This window comes from Spermophilus citellus (genome assembly GCF_964194105.1).
Source record: "Spermophilus citellus genome assembly, chromosome: 1".
Taxonomy (NCBI): Eukaryota; Metazoa; Chordata; class Mammalia; order Rodentia; family Sciuridae; genus Spermophilus; species Spermophilus citellus.
This window is the reverse complement of record NC_138182.1, coordinates 146,082,580-146,106,482: the sequence shown is the minus strand read 5'-3', so window position 1 is coordinate 146,106,482 and position 23,903 is coordinate 146,082,580. Positions and strand designations below refer to the sequence as shown.

The window sequence follows — 23,903 nt, the reverse complement described above, 5'->3', positions numbered from 1 at the left end:
GTTTAAAAGTACCCCTCAAACCAAGAATGACATAATATTTATCCTTGTATCAACCAGGATATCACTGCCCTAATTTTATCATTTTCTATTTGGGCCATAAATCCTGACTCTATAAAAACTAGATGAGTTACTTTTTAAGGATATTCTATGTGACATCAAAGTTTCAAACCCACAACTATTTATTCTTTCAAGATAACCACATTACTTCAACCTCCCTTCTCATTGCCAAAGTCTACAAAGTAGATGAAACACCATTGGTATATTTTTCATTCCAGGACTTTTTAAAAAATTTGTTTGTAAGTAAATAGGCAATAAATTTTACTTATAGTACACAGTTAACTCTATATTTTATACAATTAAAGGAATAAATGCACCCAAATGCACAGGTGCAGTGGCACACACCTGTAAGTAATCCCGGCAAATCAGGTTGAGGTAAGAGGATCAAAATTTTGAGGTAGGTCTGGGGAACTTAGCAAGGCCCTTTCTCAAAATTAAAAGGGCTGGGGATGTGGTAGAGTACCCCTTAAATTCAATCCCCAGTACCAAAAAATAAAAATAAAAAGCATCACTGTTAAATTCTCCAGGACCAAATTGAAAAATCATTGTTATTCAAAAACCTTATAGCTCCCAAGAAGACTGATCTGCTTTTTGTTGGCAAAAGTGAAAACAAAGATTACAGAAATGTAACTCCCTTATCTAAGAAGCACCCACATATATCTATGGCACAAAGGGGCAAGGTACATTACCAACTCAGCATGAACAAGAATGCATGATACATCTGACCACAAAGATATAACAACCTAATGATTAACAAAATACAAGTAAGCTTATAGAGTTTTTACAACTTTTAGAAGAATATTTTGAACTTGGGACATGCTACATTTCATATAATAGACTTTTTGTAGAAGTTGGAAAATTTTTTTTCTTTTTCTGCAGTGCTGGCGATTGAACCCAGGCCTCACACATGCTAAGCAATCATCTAGTTGAATAATTCTTATTTATAACAGTAGAGTTTAAGAATCAGGCCAATTAATGTAAAGATGCTAAAAGGCAGCCTATTAGGAAAAGTCAGAAAATTTAGTATGAGGATTAGAAAATAGCATAACTTATATACTCAGTTTTGTTTTTGTACTGGGGATTGAAATCAGGGGCATTTGACCACTGAGCCACATCCCCTGCCGTATTTTGTATGGGTCTCACACAGTTGATTAGCACCTCACTTCTGCTGAGCCTGGCTTTGAACTCGCAATCCTCCTGCTTCAGCCTCCCAAGGATACTCAACAGTTTTTGGTATCATACTATCAGGTACCTATTATCAAGTATGTGTTGGAAAAAAAAAAAGTGAAAAGCATGGATTTTCTTCGTTTTTTTTTTTTAAGACATCTTGAAAAGCATGGATTTTCTTCGTTGTTTTTTTAGACATCTCATAAGAAAAAAGCAAGAGGAATCATACATTTAGGTTCAGTTTAAGATTATACATCTTTCTTTTCCCTTCTTTTATGTGGAAATGTTCATAAGTTTCAGCACTTAGGTCTCATTACATCTATGCTGCAATCTAAATGCTCTACCTGAGGGCTTCTGTTAAAGCCAACATAATTTCAGATTATTGATCATATGCCTTTTTAAAAGATACATCAGCTGAGTGTGATGATGCATGCCTATAATCCTAGATGCTCAGGAGGCTGAGGCAGGAGGACTGCAAGTTCTAAACCAGCCCCCAAAACTCAGTGAGACCCTATCTCTAAATAAAAAATAAAAAGGGCAGGGGACGTAGCTCAGTGATTAAGTGCCCCTGGATTCAATCCTTGGTACCAAAAGAAAAAAAAGATACACCTACCCTTAAATATATCCCCCCAACCCCACCCCAGATGGAGTCCCATTTCACTACGTTGCCAAGGCTGGCCCAAAACTACTGGGTTGAAGCAATGTTCCTTCCTCAGCCTCCCAAGTAGCTAGGAAGCTGGGGAAAATAGTTTTTACATAGTATGTTTTCCCAAACTATTTTCTTGTGACTTTGGGCAAACTCTGAAACTTCATATTTGTTAGCTATAAGAGACTATGGTGAAGATTAAATAAGATATCATGTATAACTAATTAGAACAAGTAAAAAATATATTCTAAAAAACAAAAAGATTAAATAAGATAATGCATAACAGTTTGATAAAGTGCTAGACAATATTATAAATGTTCAATAAATGTTACCTATCATTATTAAAAATAAAACAAATATGCTGGATTCGGTGATGCACACCTTTAATCCCAACCATTCAGAGGCTAAAGCAGGAGGATCACAAGTTCCAAAGTGAGCCTCAGCAACTTAGCAAGACCCTGTCTCAAAATAAAAAATAGAAAAGGCTGGGAATTTAGCTCAGTGGGATAAAGCACCCCTGGTATTGCCCTCCCCAAAAGAATATGCATTAATTTCAAGAGATACATGTTCACACATGGTGTCAACTGAACCAGAGTAAAAGTAATCTAATGGATTTTGGGCTACCAGTTGTGAGTCAGAAAATTTCCACAGAGAGATGAGGGTTCACTGGCAAAGGATATGCTCAGCAAGGGGAAGGTTAAGGTTCAATCTCCAATATCCTCTGCCCACGCAATTTATATCAAGAAACGAAGTTTCTAAAAGATTCCTTAATCTTGGGCTGGAGTTACAGCTCAATGGTAGAGCACTTACCCAGCTAGCATGTATGAGGCACTGGGTTTGATCCTCAGCACCACATAAAAATAAATAAATAAAATAAAGGTATTGTGTTCATTTATTTAGAAAAAAAAAAATTTTTTCTAAATAAAAACTATACTTAAATCTTTACAAGGCCAAAATGTATTCACTAGGGCCAATGGCTGGTCAGAGGTTTAAAAAGTATTAACAAGCTACAAAACTGATGGAGTGTACACCATAAATAAGAAATACATTGATTTTTTTTAAAAGGTTAACTATTCATATTAACTATTTCACTTGGAACTTGTTACTTGTTCACTTTCTTGAAAAGTGCAAAATCAATCTGCAGATCCCAATATAGAATTTTAAACACTTTTCAAAGTCACACTATTAATGTTGATAAGTTTCTAAGATTCTGATCATCTGAACAGCAAAAACGCAAAGGTGAAATGGTTTTTAAAGCTACTTCTGAACCAGAAGTAGTTTACAAAATACAATGATGGGGAGAGGTAGTGGCTGGAGTAGTGGCTCAGTGGCAGATCACTTGCCTGGCATGTGTGAGGCACTGGGTTCAATACTCAGCACCGTATATAAATAAATAAAATAAAGGTCCATTGACAACTAAAAAATATTTTTAAAAAAATACAACGTTCGGGCTCAGTTGGTAGAGTGCTTGCCTTGCATGTAGGAGGCCCTGAGTTCAATAACCAGCACCCCCTCCCCCCAAAAAAAACAATGATCATCCAGCCCAAGAATATATGGTTTTCTCTCCCAAAATGATATAGATTCAATTCAATATCAAAGACAAAACCCTAGGTATCTTTTCTACAAAACTTAACAAGCTGATTCTAAAAATCTTAAGAAAATACAAGGAAACCAGAAAAGCCAAAATAATCCTGAAAGCAAGAGTTAGAGAAGTAAAGCTTCATGAATTCAAAGTTACTACAAAACCAATAGCAATCAAGATATATGGAGGGGAGGGGTTGGGGTTGTGGCTCAGCAGTGGCGCGCTTGCCTAGCATGCGTGAGGCACTGGGTTTGATTCTCAGCACCACATACAAATAAGTGAAAATAAAAGCCCATCAACAATTAAAAAAAATTTTTTTTAAAGATATACTGGCGGGGCTGGAGATGTGGCTCAAGTGGTAGCGCGCTCGCCTGGCATGCGTGCGGCCCGGGTTCGATCCTCAGCACCACATACAAAGATGTTATCTCCGCCGAATACTAAAAATAAATATTAAAAAACTTCTCTCTCTCTCTCTCTAAAAAAAAAAAAAAAAAAAAGATATATGGGGGGGGGGCTTCATGATAAAGGATTTACTTAGCAAACAAAAGGGCCTGGGTTTGATCCCCAGTACTACCACCACAAACACACACACACACACACACACACACACACACACACATACCAAAGAAAGTAACTCAAGTAAGAAATGCGGGGGAAAAAAATATTTGGTAAATATAATAAAAATATATTTGGTAATATAATAAAAACACACATACAGATCAATGAAATAAAACTGGGATTCCAGAAATAAACCCTTAACTTATGATTAATTGAATTTTAACAAAGGTACTAACAATAGTATTTCCATTAGATAGTGCTGAGACAAAGGCACAGATAGCCACATGCAAAACAATGAAACTGAACCCCTACCTATCAACATACACAAAAATTAAAATTAACCAAAGACCTAAACATAAGAGCTGAAATTATAAAACTTTCAGAAGAAAACATACATATAAATTTCTACTCATTGCACTAAGCACTAACCACAGCTGTGCTCAGTAACACTCCTCACTTCAAAAGCATTGTCTCAGTTGGACATGGTGGCATATGCCTGTAATTCCAGAGACTCAAGAGGCTATATGCAATTTAGCAAGACCCTGTCTCAAAAGAAAAATTATAAAGGATACAAGTGGAAGAAATGATTTACAGTAGAGGGGGTAGAGAGAGAAGAGAAGAGGGGAGGGGAGGGGAGGGGAGGGGAGGGGGGATAGTAGAGGATAGGAAAGGCAGCAGAATACAACAGACACTAGAATGGCAATGTGTAGATCAATGGAAGTGTAAATGATGTGATTCAGCAATCTGTATACGGGGTAAAAATGGGAGTTCATAACCCACTTGAATCAAACTGTGAAATATGATATATCAAGAACTATGTAATGTTTTGAACGACCAACAACAACAAAAAATAATAATAAGTTATTGATTTAAGAGGATGAAAGTTACCTCTGTAATCCAGATTTTTCTTAATATAGATTGAATTCTAGCATTCTATCAAAAAAAAAAGGAAAAAGCAGCTTTACATGTATGAAGACATAAATTGGTGTGAGCATATTTTATATACAAACAGAAATATGAAAAATGGTGTTCTATATGTGTAATAAGAATTGTGATGCATTCTGCTGTCGTGTATTTAAAAAATAAAAGCAAAAAAAAAAAAAGAAAGAAAAATTATAAAGGGATGGAGATATAGTTCAGTGATAAAGTGTACCTGTGTTCAAAGCCCAGTACTCCCCCCACAAAAAAAAAAGCACTATGTCTTTAGACCTGTCCCTTCACAACTCCACAGTTCTGCAAATTTGAAGTCAAAAACTGCCTGCAGCCATGCCAAAAAATAATGTAAGCCTCAGATTAGGATCAAAGAGAAACCATAACAATTCAGCATCCCTAGACAGTAAGGTAGAAACCAGTTAATAAAAGTAGTAGTGAGGGGCTGGGGTTGTGGCTCAGTTGGGAGAGCACTTGCCTAGCACATGTGAGGCCCTGGGTTTGATCCTCAGCACCACATAAAAAAATGAATAAACAAATAAAGGTACTGTGTCCATCTACAACTAAAAAAATATTTAAAAAAAAAAGTAGTGGCAAGTTTAAAGCCAACCTCGGCAATAAAGTGAGGCCATAAGCAACTCAGTGAGACCCTGTCTCTAAATAAAAATTTAAAAGGGCTGGGGATGTGGCTCAGTGGTTAACTGCCCTTTGGTTCAATCCCCGGGACAAAAAAAAAAAAAAAAATACAAGCAACAATAAATGTTGGCAAGAATGTGGGGGAAAAGGTACACTCACACATTCCTGGTGGGACTGCAAATTGGTACAACCACTATGGAAAGCCATATGGAGATCCCTCAAAACTTGGAATGGAACCACCATTTGACCCAATTATCCCACTCCTTGGTATAAACCAAGGACTTAAAATCAGCATACTACAATGATGCAGCCACATCAATGTTTAAAGCAGCTCAATTCACAATAGCTAAACTATGGAACCAACATAAGTGCCCTTCAACAGATGAATGGATAAAGAAAATGTGGTATACATACACAATAGAATATTACTCAGCCTTAAAGAAGAATAAAATTATGGCATTTGCAATTAAATGGATGGAGCTAGAGAATATTATGCTAAGTGAAATAAGCCAAACCCAAAACACCAAAAGCCAAATGTTTTTTCTGATACATGGATGCCAATTTACAATAAGGGGAGGGGGCACTAGGGAAGAACAGAAGTACTTTGGATTAGATAGAGGGGAATGAAAAGAGGGGAGCGGGTATGGGAGTAGAAAGAATAGTAGAATAAATCAAACATTATTCCCCTATGTGCATATATGATTACATAACTGGTATAACTCTATATCATGTACAACCAGAAGAATAAGAAGTTATACTCCATAAATGCATTCTACTATCATGTATAACTAATTAGAAAAAAAAGCACATTTTACTGTTGTGTATAACTAAAAAGAATTAAAAAAAATAAAAAAGCCAAAAGTAGTGGCCAGTCCCTGAGGAAGTGATTCTGCAAATATACCTGAATCCCTGAAATATCACAAGTGACTCAAAGAAAAACAGCCTGTAGCTATTCAGAGGCTGAGGAAGGATTGCTTGAGCTCAGGAGTTCAAGGCCAGCCTGAGCAACATAGTAAGACCCCATCACAAGAAAGAAAGAAAGGAAGAAAGGAAAAAGAATACCTTCAAAGGAAAGAAGCAAAGCAGAAATAATTCATTAATTTAAGTTACTGAGTTAATTCAAAGATATTACAAGTAATTTACTTAAAGATTTATAATAATTTTTTAAACCAACAATTTTCCATGTGGTTTTAAGGCTTTAAGTATTCATTCAAATCTCTAAACAAGCAAAAGTTGTTTATTTCTACATTTTTAACATTCCTAATAATACTACCTGATTTTATGAAGCTGTTTTGAAGTGAAGGGTCTCCAGAAGAAACATACTGATGATTTGTTGTTAAGTTTGTACTCCCCAATGCAGTCGGTTGGGATGATACACGAGGACAATGGTTTGTCTGTGATCCTGTGGGCGGATAATTATATTGCCAATTTGAATGTGGTGGTATGTTGGCTCCAGGAAGAAAGCTACCAGAAGGCATCGGTGCAGCAGCTGGATTCTGAGAAGCAGGTAGTGGCATTCGAGGAACAGGACCACTATGGAGTGAAGGTGTCACTGTATTAGAAGCTACAGGTGGTCTATTAATAGTTTGCCCAGATCCCTGAGAACCACCGTAGTTAGACTGTCCAGAGACTGGATTCAAAGTCTTTGCTGGTATTAGATGAGGATAGGATCCTGGAAGCTGGAAATTATATCCTTGACTCACTGACAATTGTGAAGACATCAGTGCATTTTGAACAGGACCTTCCAATAAGAAGAGGAGGAAAAATTAGTCTTTCAAGTGAATATAACAACACTTTAAAAAAATACAGTAGCCCCAGGCCCAGTATCACACACCTGCAACTTGGGAGGCAAAGCTAGGAGGATTGCCAAATTCAAGGTCAGCCGCAGCAACTTTAACAAGGGTCTAAGCAACTTAGCGAGATCCCGTCTCAAAAAATAAAAAGGGCTGGGGATGTGGCTCAGTGGTTAAGTGACCATGTGTTCAATTCCCAGTACAAAAACTTAAAATTAAAATAAAAAATAAGTAGTCCCAGGAGTGGTAGTGCCTGGCTGTAATCCCAGTTGCTCTAAAGGCTGAGGCAGGAAGATCACAAGTTGGAGACCAGCCTGAGCAATTCAGTGAGAACCTGTCTCAAAATAAAAAAAAAAAAAAAAAAAAAAAAATAGGGGTATGGATGTAGCTGAGTGGTAGAGGCACTCCTGGGTTCAATCCCTAGTATGGCAAAAATATAATTAAAAATTTTCAAAATAGGCATATAATTCAAAGAAGATATACAAATGGTAATAAGCACATGCAAAGACACTGAACATTATTAATCATTAGAGAAATACAAACATCAGTCATTAAATAAACACAAATCAAAACGACAACAAGGTACCACTCACTATCATCTAGAATGTTTAAAACAGACCAACAAAAAGGGAAAAAAACAGCCGGAGCACAATAACACATGCCTGTAATCCCAGCAGCTCGGGAGGCTGAGGCAAGAAGATCGCTAGTTCAAAGCCAGCCTCAGCAAAAGCTTAGTGCCTAAACTCAGTGACACCATGTCTTTATATTAAAAAAATACAGGGCTGGGGATGTGGCTCAAGCAGTAGCGCGCTTGCCTGGCATGCGTGCGGCCCAGGTTCGATCCTCAGCACCACATACAAACAAAGATGTTGTGTCCGCCGATAACTAAAAAATAAATATTAAAATTCATTCTCTCTCTCCCTCTCTCTCTCTCTCTCTTAAAAAAAAAAATACATAAAATAGAGCCAGGCGTGGTGGCACATACCTATAATCCCAAAGGCTCAGGAAGCTGAGACAGGAGGATCTCGAGTTCAAAGCAGCCTCAGCAAAAGTGAGGCACTAAGCAACTCAGTGAGACCCTGTCTCTAAATAAAATACAAAATCAGGCTGGGGATATGGCTCAGTGGTAGAGTGCCTTTGAGTTCAATCCTGAGTACCAAAAAAAAAAAAAAAAAAAAAAAAAAAAAAAAAAAAAAACATAAAAAATAGGGCTGGGGATGTGCCTCAATGGTTGAGTGACCTTGAGTTCAATGGTAATTTTTTTTTAATTTTATTTTATCGGTTCTTCTTATATATGAAAGTAGAATCCATTTTGATAAAATTATACAAGCATGGGATAGATCTTATTCTAATCAGAATCCCATGGTGGGATTCACTTAGGTATTTTAATATGTGTACATAGGAAAATTATGATAGATTTATTCTACAGTCTTTCCTATTCCTATCCCTGTATCACACCAAATTTCATCTTCATCCAGAATTATATGAATAACCATCTAGTTGGTTTTCTGACTTGAATTCCTGGTAGTTACAATAGATTAAGAAATAATCCTGGGGCTGGGGATGTGGCTCAAGTGGTAGCACGCTCGCCTGGCATGCATGCGGCCCGGGTTCGATCCTCAGCACCACATACAAACAAAAATGTTGTGCCCGCCGAAAACTAAAAAATAAAGATTAAAAAATTCTCTCTCTCTCTCTCTAAAAAATAATTAATTAATTAATTAAAAAAAAAAAAAGAAATAATCCCACCCTAAAATCTTGGTATTCTTTGGCTTGCTATGACCAAGATTTCCTGTATAAATAGATGCCATCAATATTAAAAAAAAAAAAAAAAAAGCACAGTCTGAAATAACAACTATCTGAGACAAATCCTTTTAGTTAAGGGTTCATTCTTGAGCAAAATATTTTACCTTTTGTACTGAGTATAGTGTCACACATTAATAATTCCAGTACTCAGAGGGCTGTGAAGAGGATATCTAGAGTCCAGCCTGGACAACATACCAAAACCAACAACAAAAAAAAGAGAATTGCAAGCTTGAGCTTTGGGTTGATGTCCAGCACCAAGATATTTAACTTCTCTGTACCTCAATTTCCTTATCTATAAAATGGGAATAGTAATAGGATCACACTTATTGTGTATTTTAAGTGGACACAACTCACATAGAAGTCCATTTCCTAATCCCTGGAATTGTGTTAGGTTACATGACAAAGGAGAATAAGGCTGAAAATGCAATTTAGGTTGCTAATCAACTGACCTTAAAATGGGATAATTGGGGCGGGCTGGGGTTGTGGCTCAGCGGTAGAGTGCTTGCCTAGCACATTCGAGTCACTGGGTTAGGTGCAAGGCGCTGGGTTCGATCCTCAGTACCACATAAAAATAAATAAATAAAATCAGATGACTGGGGCTGAGATTGTGGCTCAGCGGTGGAGCGCTCGCCTAGCAGGTGTGAGGCCCTGGGTTTAATTCTAAGCACCACATAAAAATAAATAAATAAAAATAAGCATTGTGCCAACTACAACTAAAAAATAAATATTTAAAACATGGGATTAATATCAGGATGTATCTAATGTAATCACAAGGGTGAAAGAGGGAGGCAAGACAGTCAGTGTCAGAGTGATGCTATGTGAGACTCACCAAGCCCACTTGTTGGCTTTGCAGATGGAAGAAGACTACCAGCCAAGGACTGTTGGAGCACAGCCTCCAGAAGGTAGAAAAAGGCAAGAAAACAGAAGCTACGGAAAGAATTACAGCCCTAAAAACACCTTGATATTAACTCAGTGAGACCAAAGTCAGACTTCTGACCTCTAGAACTTAATTTTGTGTTGGTTGAAGACACTAAATTTGTGGTAATTTGTTAAAGCAATAACAGGAAACTGATAAAATGTGAGAATGAGATTTATGTGAAACATTTATAACAGTGTTTTTCATATAGTTAGCACTTTTTATTATTAATTTTTTTTCAGTATCAGAGATCAAACCCAGGGGCACTTTACCCCACATCTACATCCCCAGTCATTTTTATTTTTTACTTTGAGATAGGGTCTCACCAAGTTACCCAGGCTGGCCTTGAATTTTCAGTCTTCCTACTCAGCCTTCCAAATTGCTGGGATTATAGGCATGTGTCACTAAGTAAGGCTAATTAGCATTCTTGAAATGTTCTCTACTGGCATTATCCAAAAAAAAAAAAAAAAAAAAAAAAACACCATATATTTGTATCCTGAACACTGCAGCAAAATTATAAATCTGATATTAGTAAAGCAAATTATTTGAACTAATCTTTTTTTCTTGTCTGTCATCTGTTAAAGAACAGCTCTATTAATTAAGAACATTCTTAGGACGCAAAGGTCCATTTCATCCCTGTACTCCTCCGATAGCTCAGTCTAGATTGGCAAATACCAGGCACTCCAATAGAGAGTGATATGATAGGGGAACCCTATGACACTGAGAGCCCCAAAGTAGGCAACACTTGGGCTAGACTGAAGACAGAAAGGTAGCAAAGATGGTTTCCTGAGGAAGGGAATTTTAAGCTAAAACCTGAGAAGGCTGAGGTGTAGTTCAGTGATACAGAATGTGCATAGCATGTGCTAGGCCCTGTATTTCATCCCCAGTACAAAACAAACAAGCACGAAAAATAAAGAATAGCCTCAGGAAAAAGAGTATATTACCAAAAAAAAAAAGTGTTTCCATAAGGCTGGGGTTGTGGCTCAGTGGTACAGCGCTTGCCTAGCACGTGTGTGGCCCTGGGTTGAATCCTGAGCACCCATATAAATAAAAACAAAATAAAGGTATTGTGCCCACCTACAACTAAAAAACTATTTTAAAAAAAAAAAGTGTTCCTGTAAACCAGGCATGGTGACACATGCCTGTATTCCCAGCGGTTTGGGAGGCTGAGGCAGAAGGATTGCAAGGTCAAAACTAGCCTCAGCAATTTAGCAAGACCCTAAGCAAATTAGTGAAACCCTATCTTAAAATTAAAAAAATAAAATAAAAAGGACTGGGAATGTGGCTCAGTGGGAAAGTGCCTCTGGATTCAATCTCTGGTACCAAAAAAAGGAAAAAAAAAATTGTTCCTGTAAAGGAATTTATATTTACAACAGCTTGTGATGGTGGAAAGGCATTCTGAAAAAAGCTCAGTATGACAAGAGCAAATTGTTGAGACACTTGCCTGAAGTGAAGCAGGAATTGAGGACTACACTAAAGAAGTATGGATTTGATAAAGAAGTTCAAGTATGGTGGCACATACTTGAACCTAAGAAGTTATAGGAAAAAATTTTTCTCTCCGCAACTGAAAACAATATTCATTTTTTAAAAGGAAGACAAATAACCAGGGAATGATGGGGCTGATGTGTATTTTAAGTAGAAATGATTCACATGGAAGTCCATGTCCTAATTCCTGGAATCAGGTTACATGACAAAGGAGAATTCCGGCTTCTAATCAAATGACCTTGAAATGGGAAGATTATCAGGATGTAGCCAGTGTTATCATGAGTGTGAAAGAGAGCTGAGGGAATAGCCCAAAAGCAGAGCACTTATTGAACATGTGCTAGAGTGGTAGAGTAGGTGATTAGCACGTGCTAGACCCTGGGTTTGATCCCCAGCAACAAACAAACAAATAAGCCTTAAGGAAAAAGAGCTGGTCAGGCATGGTGGCACACAGCTGTTTGAGAGGCTGAGGCAGGAGAAACATGAGTTCAAAGCCAGCCTCAGCAAAACTGACGCACTAAGCAACCCAATGAGACCCCGTCTATAAATAAAATATAAAATAGGACTTGGGGATGTGGCTCAGTGGTTGAGTGCCCCTAAATTCAATCCCCAGTACAGAAAGAAAGGAAAAAAAAAAAGAAAGAAAGAAAAGACTTAGGAAAATGAATATCAAAGACTGGGTTCAAGCCAAAAAAGTAAATAAAAAGAAAAATAGTGAGTGACCAGGATAGCACCCAACCAGAGCTCCATCATAAAACTAAAACAATCCAATCAACTTTGGCTTCAGATAAACTATCATATTATTGAGTGTCTTAAAACTGAACTGTATTTTTTCCCATATTTTTATTGGTGCATTATAATTATACATAATGGTGGGACTGGTTGATATATATTCATACATACACACAATATAACGATATAATTTGGCCAATATCATTCCTCAGTATTTCCCTTTCTCTCCCCCTGGTTTCCTTTGATTTTACTGGTCTCCCTTTGATTTTCATGAGACACCCCCTCCTACCTTTCTTTTTCTTTTTTCCTCTCCAGCTTTCACATATGAGAGAAAACGTACACCCCTTGACTTTTGAGTTTGGCTTATTTCACTTAACACAACATTCTCAAGTTCCATCCATTTTCCTGCTGGTGACATAATTTCATTCTTCTTTATGGCTGAATAAAACTCCATTGTGTATATATAAACCACATTTTCTTTATCCATTCATCCACTGATGAACAGCTAGACTGGTTCCATAGTTTGGCTATTGTGAATTGGGCTGCTATAAACATGGGTATGCATGTATCAATATAGTATACTGACTTTGTTTAGAATAAATACCAAGGAGTGATATAGCTGGATCATATGATGGTTCCAAGCTCCATCTCTTTTCTTCTTTTTTCAGGGGAGGAGAGTGGGGTACGGGGATTGAACTCAGGGGCACTTAACTACTGAGCCACATCCTCAATCCTTCTTTGTACTCCATTTAGAGACAGGGTCCGAGTTGTTTTGTGCCTCGCTTTTACTGAGGCTGGCTTTGAACTTGCAATCCGCCTGTCTCAGCCTCCCGAGCCACGGGGATTACAGGTATGTGCCACTGTGACCAGCTTTCCATGCTCAATCTTTTGAGGAACCTCCATAATGATTTCCATAGTGGTGTTACTAATTTACAATACCACCAACAGTGTAAAAGTATTCCTCTCCATCATATCCTCTCCAGCATTTAGTATTGTTTCTATTCTTGATGGCAGCCATTCTAACTGGAATGAGATGAAATCTCAGTATAGTTTTGATTTGCATTTCCCTGATTGCTAAAGATGTTTTTTTCATATATTTGTTGGCCATTTATATTTATTTTTTATAAGTATCTGTTGATGAACTGTACTGCTTTTATAGATATTTTTACTTCAATGTTTTGAATTTATAATGATACAACAGCTATATACATATGGAGTTTATACCAAATTTTGTATTTTTAACAAAAAGAATTTAACATTTGGGGTCACAGAAATATTTAGTTTCTATACATTAATTTTAAAACATCCGAAATACAATTACAAGTTCAACAGAACAGACAGTATGGGATATAGAAATAATAGGGGTAATGAAGAAAGGAAGGAATCAAGGATGACTCCTAGCTTTCTGACCTGAGCAATTCAGTGAATGGACAGTACTATTCATTAGAACAGAAAGATGAAAAAAAATTAGAGAAGGTGGGAAATGATAAAGGGAAAAAGACCAAAAAGGATTTTATACATACTAATTTTCAGGTGCCAAGAAATCCAAGTGGAGGTGAGGTGTCTAATAGAAAGATATCTATCTGTGGGCTGGGATTGTGGCTCAGTGGTAGAGCACTTGCCTAGCATGCGTGATGCACTGGGTTCGATTCTCTGCACCACATACAATAAATAAAATAAAGGTCCATCAACAAAAAAAAAAATTTAAAAAAAAAGATATCTATTTGCAGGGCTGGGTTGTAGTTCAGTGTTAGAGCACTTGCGCTTGCCTTGCATGTGTGGGGCACTGGGTTCAATCCTCAACACCACATTAAAAATAAATAGATATTGTGTCCATCTACATCTGAAAAAAAAAAAAAAAAACACTCCTTACCTCATAGGGCTATTGTAAGAATTAAATGAGATGATATGAGATGATGCATATAACAGAACCACAAAGCATAGGGCCTGGGCACATAGTAAGTGACAATAAAATAAATACTAATTCTTGTTACTATTTCTCTCCCCCCTACCACCCATTTTTTTGTGGTACTGGGCATAAAACCCAGGAGCACTCTACCACTGAGCTATATCCTCAGCCCTTTTTGAGTCTCACTAAGTTGCCCAGGCTGGCTTTAAACTTTTGAACTTACTACTTGAGCCTCCAAAGTAGCTGGGATTACAGGCCACTGTGACCCCTGCAACCAGCACTGTTTCTATCTTTAAGAAGCTCTCAGTCTATTAGCGGAGATAAAACAAGAAGCACAATGGTTACTACATGCAATATATGGTAGGTTTTTTTTTTTTTTAAAGAGAGAGTGAGAGAGGAGAGAGAGTGTGAGAGAGAGAATTTTTAATATTTATTTTTTTTTAGTTCTCGGCGGACACAACATCTTTGTTGGTATGTGGTGCTGAGGATCGAACCCGGGCCGCACGCATGCCAGGCGAGTGCGCTACCGATTGAGCCACATCCCCAGCCCCTATGGTAGGTTTTTTTTGTTTGTTTGTTTTTCAGTACCAGGGATTGAACCAGGGGTGCTTAACTAATAAGCCACATCCCCAGCCCTTTTTTCATTTTTTATTTTGAGACAAGGTCTCACTAAGTTGCTTAGAGCCTTGCTAAATTGCTGAGGCTGGTTTTGAACTTGTGAGGCTCCTGAGCCGCTGGGATTACAGGTGTGTGCCACTGCACCCAACTGGTAAATTCTAAAAGAGATCTGCAAAAGGTATTGTGGGAATCCAGAGTTACAGCCTCTACTACTGAAAACACAATAATCAGTGTTACAGACCACATGACACTTTTATTTAGATCATGTTTGTTTCATAATTAAAGACTTCTTATATTAAATACACAATCATAAGCATGATTTACATTAGAGGGAAATTTGAAAATTGACATTTTTGTTACTCCTAAATTAGATGAATAGCATTTTTTTAAAATAGTGTTGTTGTTTTTTTTTTTCTTTTTAACCTTTATTTTATTTATTTATATGTGGTGCTGAGGATCAAACCCAGTGCCTCACACATGCAAGGCAAGCGCTCCACCACTGAGCTACAGTCCTAGCCCCTTGATGCCCCCTCTGGGGGAGGAAAAAAAAAAACTCTGGATGTGTTGGTGTTTTTTGTTTGTTTGTTTGTTTGTTTTTTAGTACTGGGGATTGAACCCAGGGACACTTTACCACTGAGCTACATCCCCACACCCTTTCATTTTGAGACAGGCTGTCCAGGATGAATTCTCTAGCCTTAGCCTCCTGAGTTGCCGGGATTACATATGTGCACCATGATGCTGGGCTCACAAATTCTATTGTTTTGACTGATGATATTGTGCAAAAAAGAGCCAGAAGAAAAAAAGAATTTGGAAGTGAGCTCCAATTTTACTATTAACAAATCAATACATATTTAGTGAAATGACTCACAAAATACCCAATTGTAACACTTTTGTTCAACAAAACTGGCTACTCCTAAAATGTGCTACACACTGTGGGGAACTGGAGAAAGAATAATATGCAAAAAGAGATATCCTTCTCTTCATAGGGCTTATAGTCTAGAGGGAAGCTGAACAAACATTATAAAGCTACGATATATTAGGAATAAAGGAGAAAGGTGGAGAATATCCTTCTCACCCTTAATTCTATAGTAAAAAAGTGAATATTACATAATTATTATAAACAAATGAAAGCAATAAAACTGCAATTTCTGTCTTGGCACATTGATTCAAATAGTTGATAAAGGAGGTAAGGTTCAATGGGATTAATTATTTGACTTTAGCCTTATTACATGCTAATCAGATTAAGATCAGCTAGTTAAAAAAAAAAAAAGATCAGCTAGTTTAAGCACTATAGAGTCTCACTATCAATTTTTTTTGCAAAAGAAATATGTTATATACAATCCACACAAAGATTTAGAAAAACTTGTCTAAACAACTTTTAGGTCATAATGCAAATTCTGTAACATAATAACACCACACAATATAAAAGCAAGTTATAAAAAAATGAAAAAGGTCATTATTAATAGGCCTTTGATTATAATCTAAAAATGTCTGAACATCTAACTATACTATAATATGAAATTTATGCAAGCTACATTAAATTTAAAGCTTGAGTTTTCAATAGAATACTTAGGCAGCAATTACTGCCTTGAAAGAATTAACTAAAACTAGATTCCAGCATTGAATCTTTTTTTTTTCATTTGTTTAATTTCTTTCTTTTTCTCTTGTACTGAAGACTGAACCCACAGATGCTTTACCACTGAGCTACATCCTCAGCTCTTTTTATCTTTTGAAACAGGGTCTCACTAAGTTGCTTAAGTCCTCACTAAATTACTGAGATTGGCCTGGAACTTGCAATCCTCCTGCCTCAACCTCCAGAGTCGCTGGGATTACAGATATGCACCATTATGCCCACTGAACCTTTTTTTTTTTTTTAAACCTTCTAGAGGAATATCCCCTCCACCCCTATCCTGCTCATTTCACCACCACATCCCTACTCTCTGTATTACTACTGGGATCAACAACAACAACAATAACAACAACAACAAAACCCAACATAGGATATTGGCCATTTATTGAAAATAAACTTTAGAAATGGAGCTTATAAATAAGAATATGAAGGAGACTAGGGTTGTGACCTAACGGTAGAGTGCTTGCCTAGCATGTATGAGGCCCTGGGTTCAATCCTCAGCACCACATGAAAATAAATAAATATAATAAAGGTATTTTATCCATCAACAACTAAAATGTTAAAAAAAAATATGAAGCAAGGGGGCAGTTGTGCACACTTGTAATACTAACTACTTGGGAGGCTAGGCAGAAAGAATTCAAATTCAAGGACAGCCTGGGCAACTTAGCAACTTAGCTCATCTCAAAATAAAAAAAAAGGCTGGGGATGTTCCTCAGTAGTAGAGTGCTCCCCTCCAAAAAAAAAAAAAAAAAAGACTGAAATTATATCTTAAAAGAGGCTTATATGCAAACTCCTGTTATTTCACTCCTCATCTCAAATTGGCTGCATTCTTTCAGCTGCTATCATCCTAAAATGCAATCACTAGTCAAAATGCTGAATTTCCAACTGGCTCTGGGCAACCTATGCACAAGAAGTGCTTTCTTATTCTCTTCTATGTCTTCAAGGACAGACCTTAGAAGGTGTGCAACAAATGCCCATTGACCTGAATCAAATCAACATAGTGATAATTCAAAAACAGCATATCACAGTAGTTAGATTCCTTTAGCACTTCAAAATTATAGTAACTACACTTACATATAAACTTAGAAGTACATTTGCAAGATTTGCTTTCAAAAGTTTATATAAGGGCTGGGTTGTAGCCCAGCAGTAGAACACTTGCCTAGTATGTGTGAGGCCCTAGATTTGATCCCTAGCACAACATAAAAAACTAAATAAACAAAATAAAGGTATTGTATCCACCTACAACTAAAAATATATTTTTTAAAAAAGTTTATATAAGATTGCAATTTAGAAGATAGTAGAATGAAACAGAGATTATTACTGTATGTATATATGTGACTACATGACCAATATGATTCTCCAACATGTACACTCAGAAAAATGAGAATTTATATCCCAACTATGTATGATATAACAAAGTGCATAAATGCATTCTACTGTCATGTATAACTAATTAAAACAAATTTAACAATTAAAAAAAGGTTGCAATTCGGGGCTGGGGATGTGGCTCAAGCAGTAGCGCGCTCACCTGGCATGCGTGGGGCCTGGGTTCGATCCTCAGCACCACATACAAACAAAGATGTTGTGTCCGCCAATAACTAAAAAATAAATATTAAAATTCTCTCTTTCCCTCTCTCACTCTCTCTTAAAAAAAAAAAAATTAAAAAAATAAAGGCCTGTTGGAATCCAGCTGAGAATCCATCTAGTCTTAGGTTTAAAAAAAAAAAAAAAGGTTGCAATTTAGCAATTATATGAAAAATGCATGGCCCTGTAACATCTTGTTTAATTTTTCACCTTAAAGTGAATGTCTTAAAATGATTTCATCTTCCGGGTAAATGTTACTAAATACCATAGAATAGAATGTACTTTACATAATCTGTTACTATAAACTTGAGAAAGAACAAGTGATTCAAATTAAAGCATTTTCAGTGCCTATTCCCTATTCTAGCTTCTGCCCACATAGCTGCCTACCCATAGATATTTTAAAAGTCCTAAAAAAGAGCCTTCTTTGTAAAGAAAACAGTAGACTTCTCTAAAAACAATGTAAATTGGCCATTTTAGTCACTGGCTATTTTCTCCAACTTCACAGTAATCTTAGATTCCAGTGTGCAATTTAAGCACTTTAGTATTATTCTACTGGTATTATTTCCATAAACCAAAAATGTGTAAGTTAACTGGTAAGTAGGCAGACTGTTGGCAGAAAATCTTTCTCGATTACAACAATTAAAAAAAAGTTTAGCAAATCACCACGTACGACAATTCAAGGAATCCTAGAGGAGTTATAAAACTAAGACATTCTCACACAAATTACAAATTACAGTGCCACATGTACATGCCTCTCAGAGGTCCAACCATTTTCCAAGTGATGTAAAGGCCTTAGGAAATCAAACAACAAATCTACTTGGTTCTTTCAAGGCTGAAAAACTGAACAGGTGGCCCAGGCACAGTTCTGGGAAAGTCCTGGGAGAGATGAGTAGGTCCTAAAGGGGTCTCCGCAAGAAGTCACTCATTCATTCATGTCCGCAAACTCAGAATAAATACGACCCCAACCTGCTCGAGACGAATCAGACTCCAAACTCTGCTCCCCTGGAGACTGGAGCTAGGTGGCGCGGAGGGTGAAGGCACAGCCACTAGGACCGTTTTTTGAGGGACTGACGGAATCTGTTTTTTTTTTTTTTTTTCACCCTTGTTTGCCAGGGCGTTGCATACAGCGGGTGCTCTTTAACTGTTTGCTGACTGAATGTGTGTATTTGTGAAACGCTAAAACGAGCCCGCGCCTGAGAGTGCACAAACGTCGCGGTATCGGGGGCTCAGCCGCCCACCACCACCCGCGCCAGACCCCAGCCGAGAGGTCACCCTCTCTTCCTCGGTCGCCTGAAGAGTAAACAGCATCCAAAGGTGAGTTCCAGCCCGGGCCCACGCTGAGCCCTGTTCTTCGCCCCCGTGCAGCACTCACCGTTGGTGTAGGGAGACCCCGAGGTCGAAGAGGCCCCGTTCTGGGCCTGGAGGCCGGTTGGGGCGCCGCCGGAGGCCGGTATCCCCGGCTGGGACATGACGACCGCAATTATCCTTGTTGGAAGGTACTGGTCTGAGTCGACAACAGCGCCCAGCGGAGAGACTGCTGAAAGCAGAGGGAGAGGGCCAAAGACTTAGGACTGAAGACTGGAGGAGAGGGCGGAGCATCAAGCCCGAGGCACGGCGCTTCGCTCTCCCCAGCCCGCCGGCACCCACGGCCTGGCCTGGGAACTGAAGCTTAGAAGTCGGGCCAGTGGGGCCGCGAATGCCGGGCTGGGAGGCGGCAGCCTAAACCGGAGAGGAGGGAGGCCCCGGCCGGAAGTGCCTGTCAGCCGCTGGCCGCGCAGGCGCAATCAGGACACGTGGCACTTCCGGCTCCGGGCTCGCGGCTTCTCCAGCGCTCACCTCTCCCCGTGGGGCTGCCCCGAGGCCACCTGACTGTCCCGTCGTCCCGGCCCCGTGGACAGTGCCCGGACTAGCCTGCCACGTCACTGACTCCGACTGCCGGCCGGAAGTGGCGTGTGTCACCGCTGCGGAAATCCCCGTGTCTTGGACGTCACCTCGCGGGCTGAGCGGGGATCCGGGGGCAATGAATGCAGACTTCAGTGGCTGCTTTCGTGGAGTGGGACAAACAGTTCCTCTCCCCGGTCTTTGAAGATTACTTGAGACTACAAACGTCATCATCCTCTGTTGGGATTATGCCACCACTAATAGCTGAACCGGTTAATGTTCATCACATTATTTTATTTCACATTCTGTTGTCATATTCCAGGGAATTATTTTAAAGAGATAGTTAAATATGTATGTTAAAAATGTGATCAAGTAAAGAAGGCCTTTGCTTTTTTACTGGAGATTCAGAGGTACTTTTAATTTTTAAACTCGATTATCCATAGCATAGTCACACTGAAGTTCATTAACAGCACTTTTTTTTTTTTAATTAGTGCTGAGAATCTAACCCCAGGCCATACGCAAGCTAGGAAAGCACTCTATTGAGCCATACACCCCATCCTCCAACATTACATTAAATGGCAGTTTTATTTCCTCTTTAAGGGTTTGTGGATCCGCTGTAAGGTGAAGAATTCAAACTTCCCTACTGGGAAAGTAGGGGTTTTGTTTTGTTTTTGAGAGTAGACTTTGACTTTTGAGGCCAAAGGGAAGTAGAAACTGGGTGATTGGACAACATAATTAATGACTTCAGTAATGATCTTAGCTACCTTCACTCTACTTAGGTTTTTCCTGCTCTAAGCCGATGACAAAATCCTTCTTCACAGATTTGTACTGTTGATTAGAATGTCATGCTACAGGTTTCACAACCTCAGGGTGAAGTACATCTTACCTAATTCATTTAATATCAAATGTCTACTATGAAATGTTACATTACTTGGAAAAAGAGCAAGATCTAAACCACTGTGTCAGTCCTGAAGAACAAGCAGTAAGAATAAGTAACTAAATATGAACTTTTACCATAACCCTGTTTTAATTATCATTTATCTCAGCACCTTAGTGTATTTGCTGTGAATGGAATTCAACAATTAAAACTTCTCTTTTACAAGGTGCAGGTATAAAGCTTTTCTTCCTTTCTTTCTATTTTTGGTACTGGGCATTTAACCCAGGAGCATTTTACCACCCAGCCACATCCCAGACCTTATTCTAATTTTGAGATAGGGTCTCACTAAATTGCCGAGGCTGGCCTCCAAGTTGCAATCCCCCTACATCAGCTTCCCCGGTTGTTGGGATTACAGGTATGCACCATGAGCCAGCTGTAAAGCTTCTTTAGGATGAAGATAATGCTTTTGGCCAAACTGTTTTCAGCTTAGAACTCCTGTAACAAAATCGCAAATCACATATCCAAGAACACTTAAGAAAATACACAACGGGCATGGTGGCACATGCCTGTAACCTCAGTGGCTTGGGAGACTGAGGCAGGAGTATTCAAAGTTCAAAGCCAGTCTTAGCAACTTATTGAGGTCCTAAGCAACTCAGTGAGACCTTGTCTTTAAATGAAATACAAAAAAGGGCTGGGGATGTGGCTCAGTAGTTAAGCACCCCTAGGTTCAATTCCCAGAACCAAAAAAAAAAAAAAAAAAAAAAAAAAATCACAAGCTTCTTAATGTTTTAAAGAATAAATAGACCTCAGAAAACAATTGGACTTTCATGAAATCAGACAGAAAACCAGGGTTACTCCTCAAAGAGAGAAATACATAGGTCTGGTCTCAAACTTACATCAGTTTAATATTCTCTCTCTCTCTCTCTCTCTCTCTCTCTCTCTCTCTCTCTATATATATATATATATATATATATATATATATATATATATTTATCTTGGTTTGTTGACCTTGGCAGAGATTTGATTTGGTTAAATCAGGCTTTCTTTGAACTTTGTTCTGTTTAAGCAATACCTTTGTGTTCAGAGATTTTTGAAAGAAAATAACCTCATTGATTAAATCAGTTAAAAAATTAGAAGTAGTTTGCTAATAAGTAAACAATACTTTCTCTAAAATTTGTTCTAAGTTTCCCTGTGGCTATTATTCCCCCAAACTATGATTAAGTCTTTCAAATGTTTGTAACATTTTCATTGTAGTCAGCTTTAAAATACTGAGGAATAGTAGTAAAATAAGTTTAAGAATTAACATGGAACAACATACAAAAATATAATTTTCATATTAAGAATTAGGAACCCACATAATATCAAATCTATATGACTTCTTAAAGTATGACCACTTAAAATGTCACGGAAAATTATTAGTGCTATTGCCAATTGTTAAACTTACTGATATTTCTTTGTTTCTATTAACTATATCTACTCCACCTGCCCTTAATTAATGTCATTCATAGAGTCTATTTTTTAAAAATTCTACTTCTTTCCAGAACAGAAACCCTTCATATGTCTGTTATAAATTATTTTCAGCGCTGGTGCACACCTGTAATCCCAGTGGCTTAAGAAGCTGAGGGAAGAGGTTCCCAAGTTTCAGGCCAGCCTCAGCAATTTAACAAAGTTCTAAGTAACCTTGTAAGACCCTATCTCAAAATAAAGAATAAAAAGGGCTACGGATGGGCTAGGGTTGTGGTTCAGTGGTAGAGCAATCAACTGGCACATGTGAGGCACTGGGTTCCATCCTCAGCACCACATAAATAAAGTAAAAGCATTGTGTCCATCTACCACTATATATATATATATATATTTTAAAAGGGCTAGGGATGAGGGATGTGGCTCAGTGGTTAAGTGCCCTTGGGTTCAATCCCTGGTACCAAATAAATTATTTGCAGGGGCTGGGGATGTGGCTCAAAGCGGTAGCGCGCTCGCCTGGCATGCGTGCGGCCCGGGTTCGATCCTCAGCACCACATACCAACAAAAGATGTTGTGTCCACCGAGAACTAAAAAAATAAATATTAAAAATTCTCTCTCTCTCTCTCTCCCCTCTCTCACTCTCTTTAAAAAATAAAAATTAAAAAAAATAAATTATTTGCAGAGTCTTCAATCCTAGTTTAAAGATTATAAACACCCAGCAACTCTGGAAGCTGAGGTAGGAGAATCACAATTTGAGGCCAGCATAGGCAGTGCAACTTAGTGAGACCCTGTCTTAAAATAAAAACTAGGGCTGGGGATGTGGCTCAAGCGGTAGCGCGCTCACCTGGCATGCGTGCGGCCCGGGTTCGATCCTCAGCACCACATACCAACAAAGATGTTGTGTCCGCCGAGAACTAAAAAATAAATATTAAAAACGTCTCTCTCTCACTCTCTCTCCTCTCTCACTCTCTCTTTAAGAAAAAAAAAAAACTAAAAAAGGGCTTGGATTCAATCCCCAGTACCCCCCCACACATACACACACAAAGGAACTATCTCAGGAGGCAAGCTCTGCAAAGGATATTCATTACATTTGAGTTTATACTCAAAAGAGGGATGGGATGCAAGCATTCATAATAAAATTTGCTGATACAAAAAATAAAAAAACCAACAATAATCCCAACTACTCAGGAAGATTGAAAGTTTGAACAACTTAGTAAGATCCTGTCTCAAAAAAACGTTTTAAAGAGGACTGGGGGGTGTAGCTCATTGGTACATCGGTTGCCTAGCATGCACAAGTCCCTGGGTTCAATCCCCAGGGCTGCAAATAAAACAAACAAAAATTTTGTTGGTATGAGGAAGTGGACTTAGGCATAACAGGGACCCTTTGCCTGCTTGCTATGACTGTTGCATTGTCAACTAATAAACAGGATCCAGTTTGGTTCACTTTTCAGGAAGGGGCAGGTGGTTTATCTTTGGCTCTTTAATTATTTTTTAAAAATTGTTCTGTTTGGGGGCTGTGGCTGTGGCTCAGTGGTAGGGCACTTGCCTTGCACATGTGAGGCACTGGGTTCAATCCTCAGCACCACATAATAATAAATAAATTGTTAAAAAATTGTTCTGTTGGGCTGGAGTTGAAGC

General features: G+C 38.2%; 1 protein-coding gene across 7 annotated transcripts in view; it reads right to left on the bottom strand.

The window, feature by feature from the left end:
- Nucleotides 1–20,382, bottom strand: part of SEC24A (SEC24 homolog A, COPII coat complex component) — an 81,387-nt gene extending 61,005 nt beyond the window's left edge. For 2 of the 7 annotated variants that reach the window (XM_081295000.1, XM_081295003.1), the window contains exons 1-2: nucleotides 19,419–20,378; nucleotides 6,850–7,317 (exon numbers count right to left, since the gene is read on the bottom strand). In XM_081295000.1, coding sequence (XP_081151126.1) covers nucleotides 6,850–7,317; nucleotides 19,419–19,515 — 565 coding nt within the window. In that variant the 5' untranslated portion in view covers nucleotides 19,516–20,378. Of the gene's footprint in view, nucleotides 1–6,849; nucleotides 7,318–9,624; nucleotides 9,730–14,437; nucleotides 14,523–19,418 lie in introns of all 7 variants that reach the window. The other 5 variants (XM_081295005.1, XM_081295004.1, XM_081295001.1 and 2 more) reach the window with 5 other exon arrangements.
- Between the last annotated feature and the right edge of the window lie 3,521 nt (nucleotides 20,383–23,903).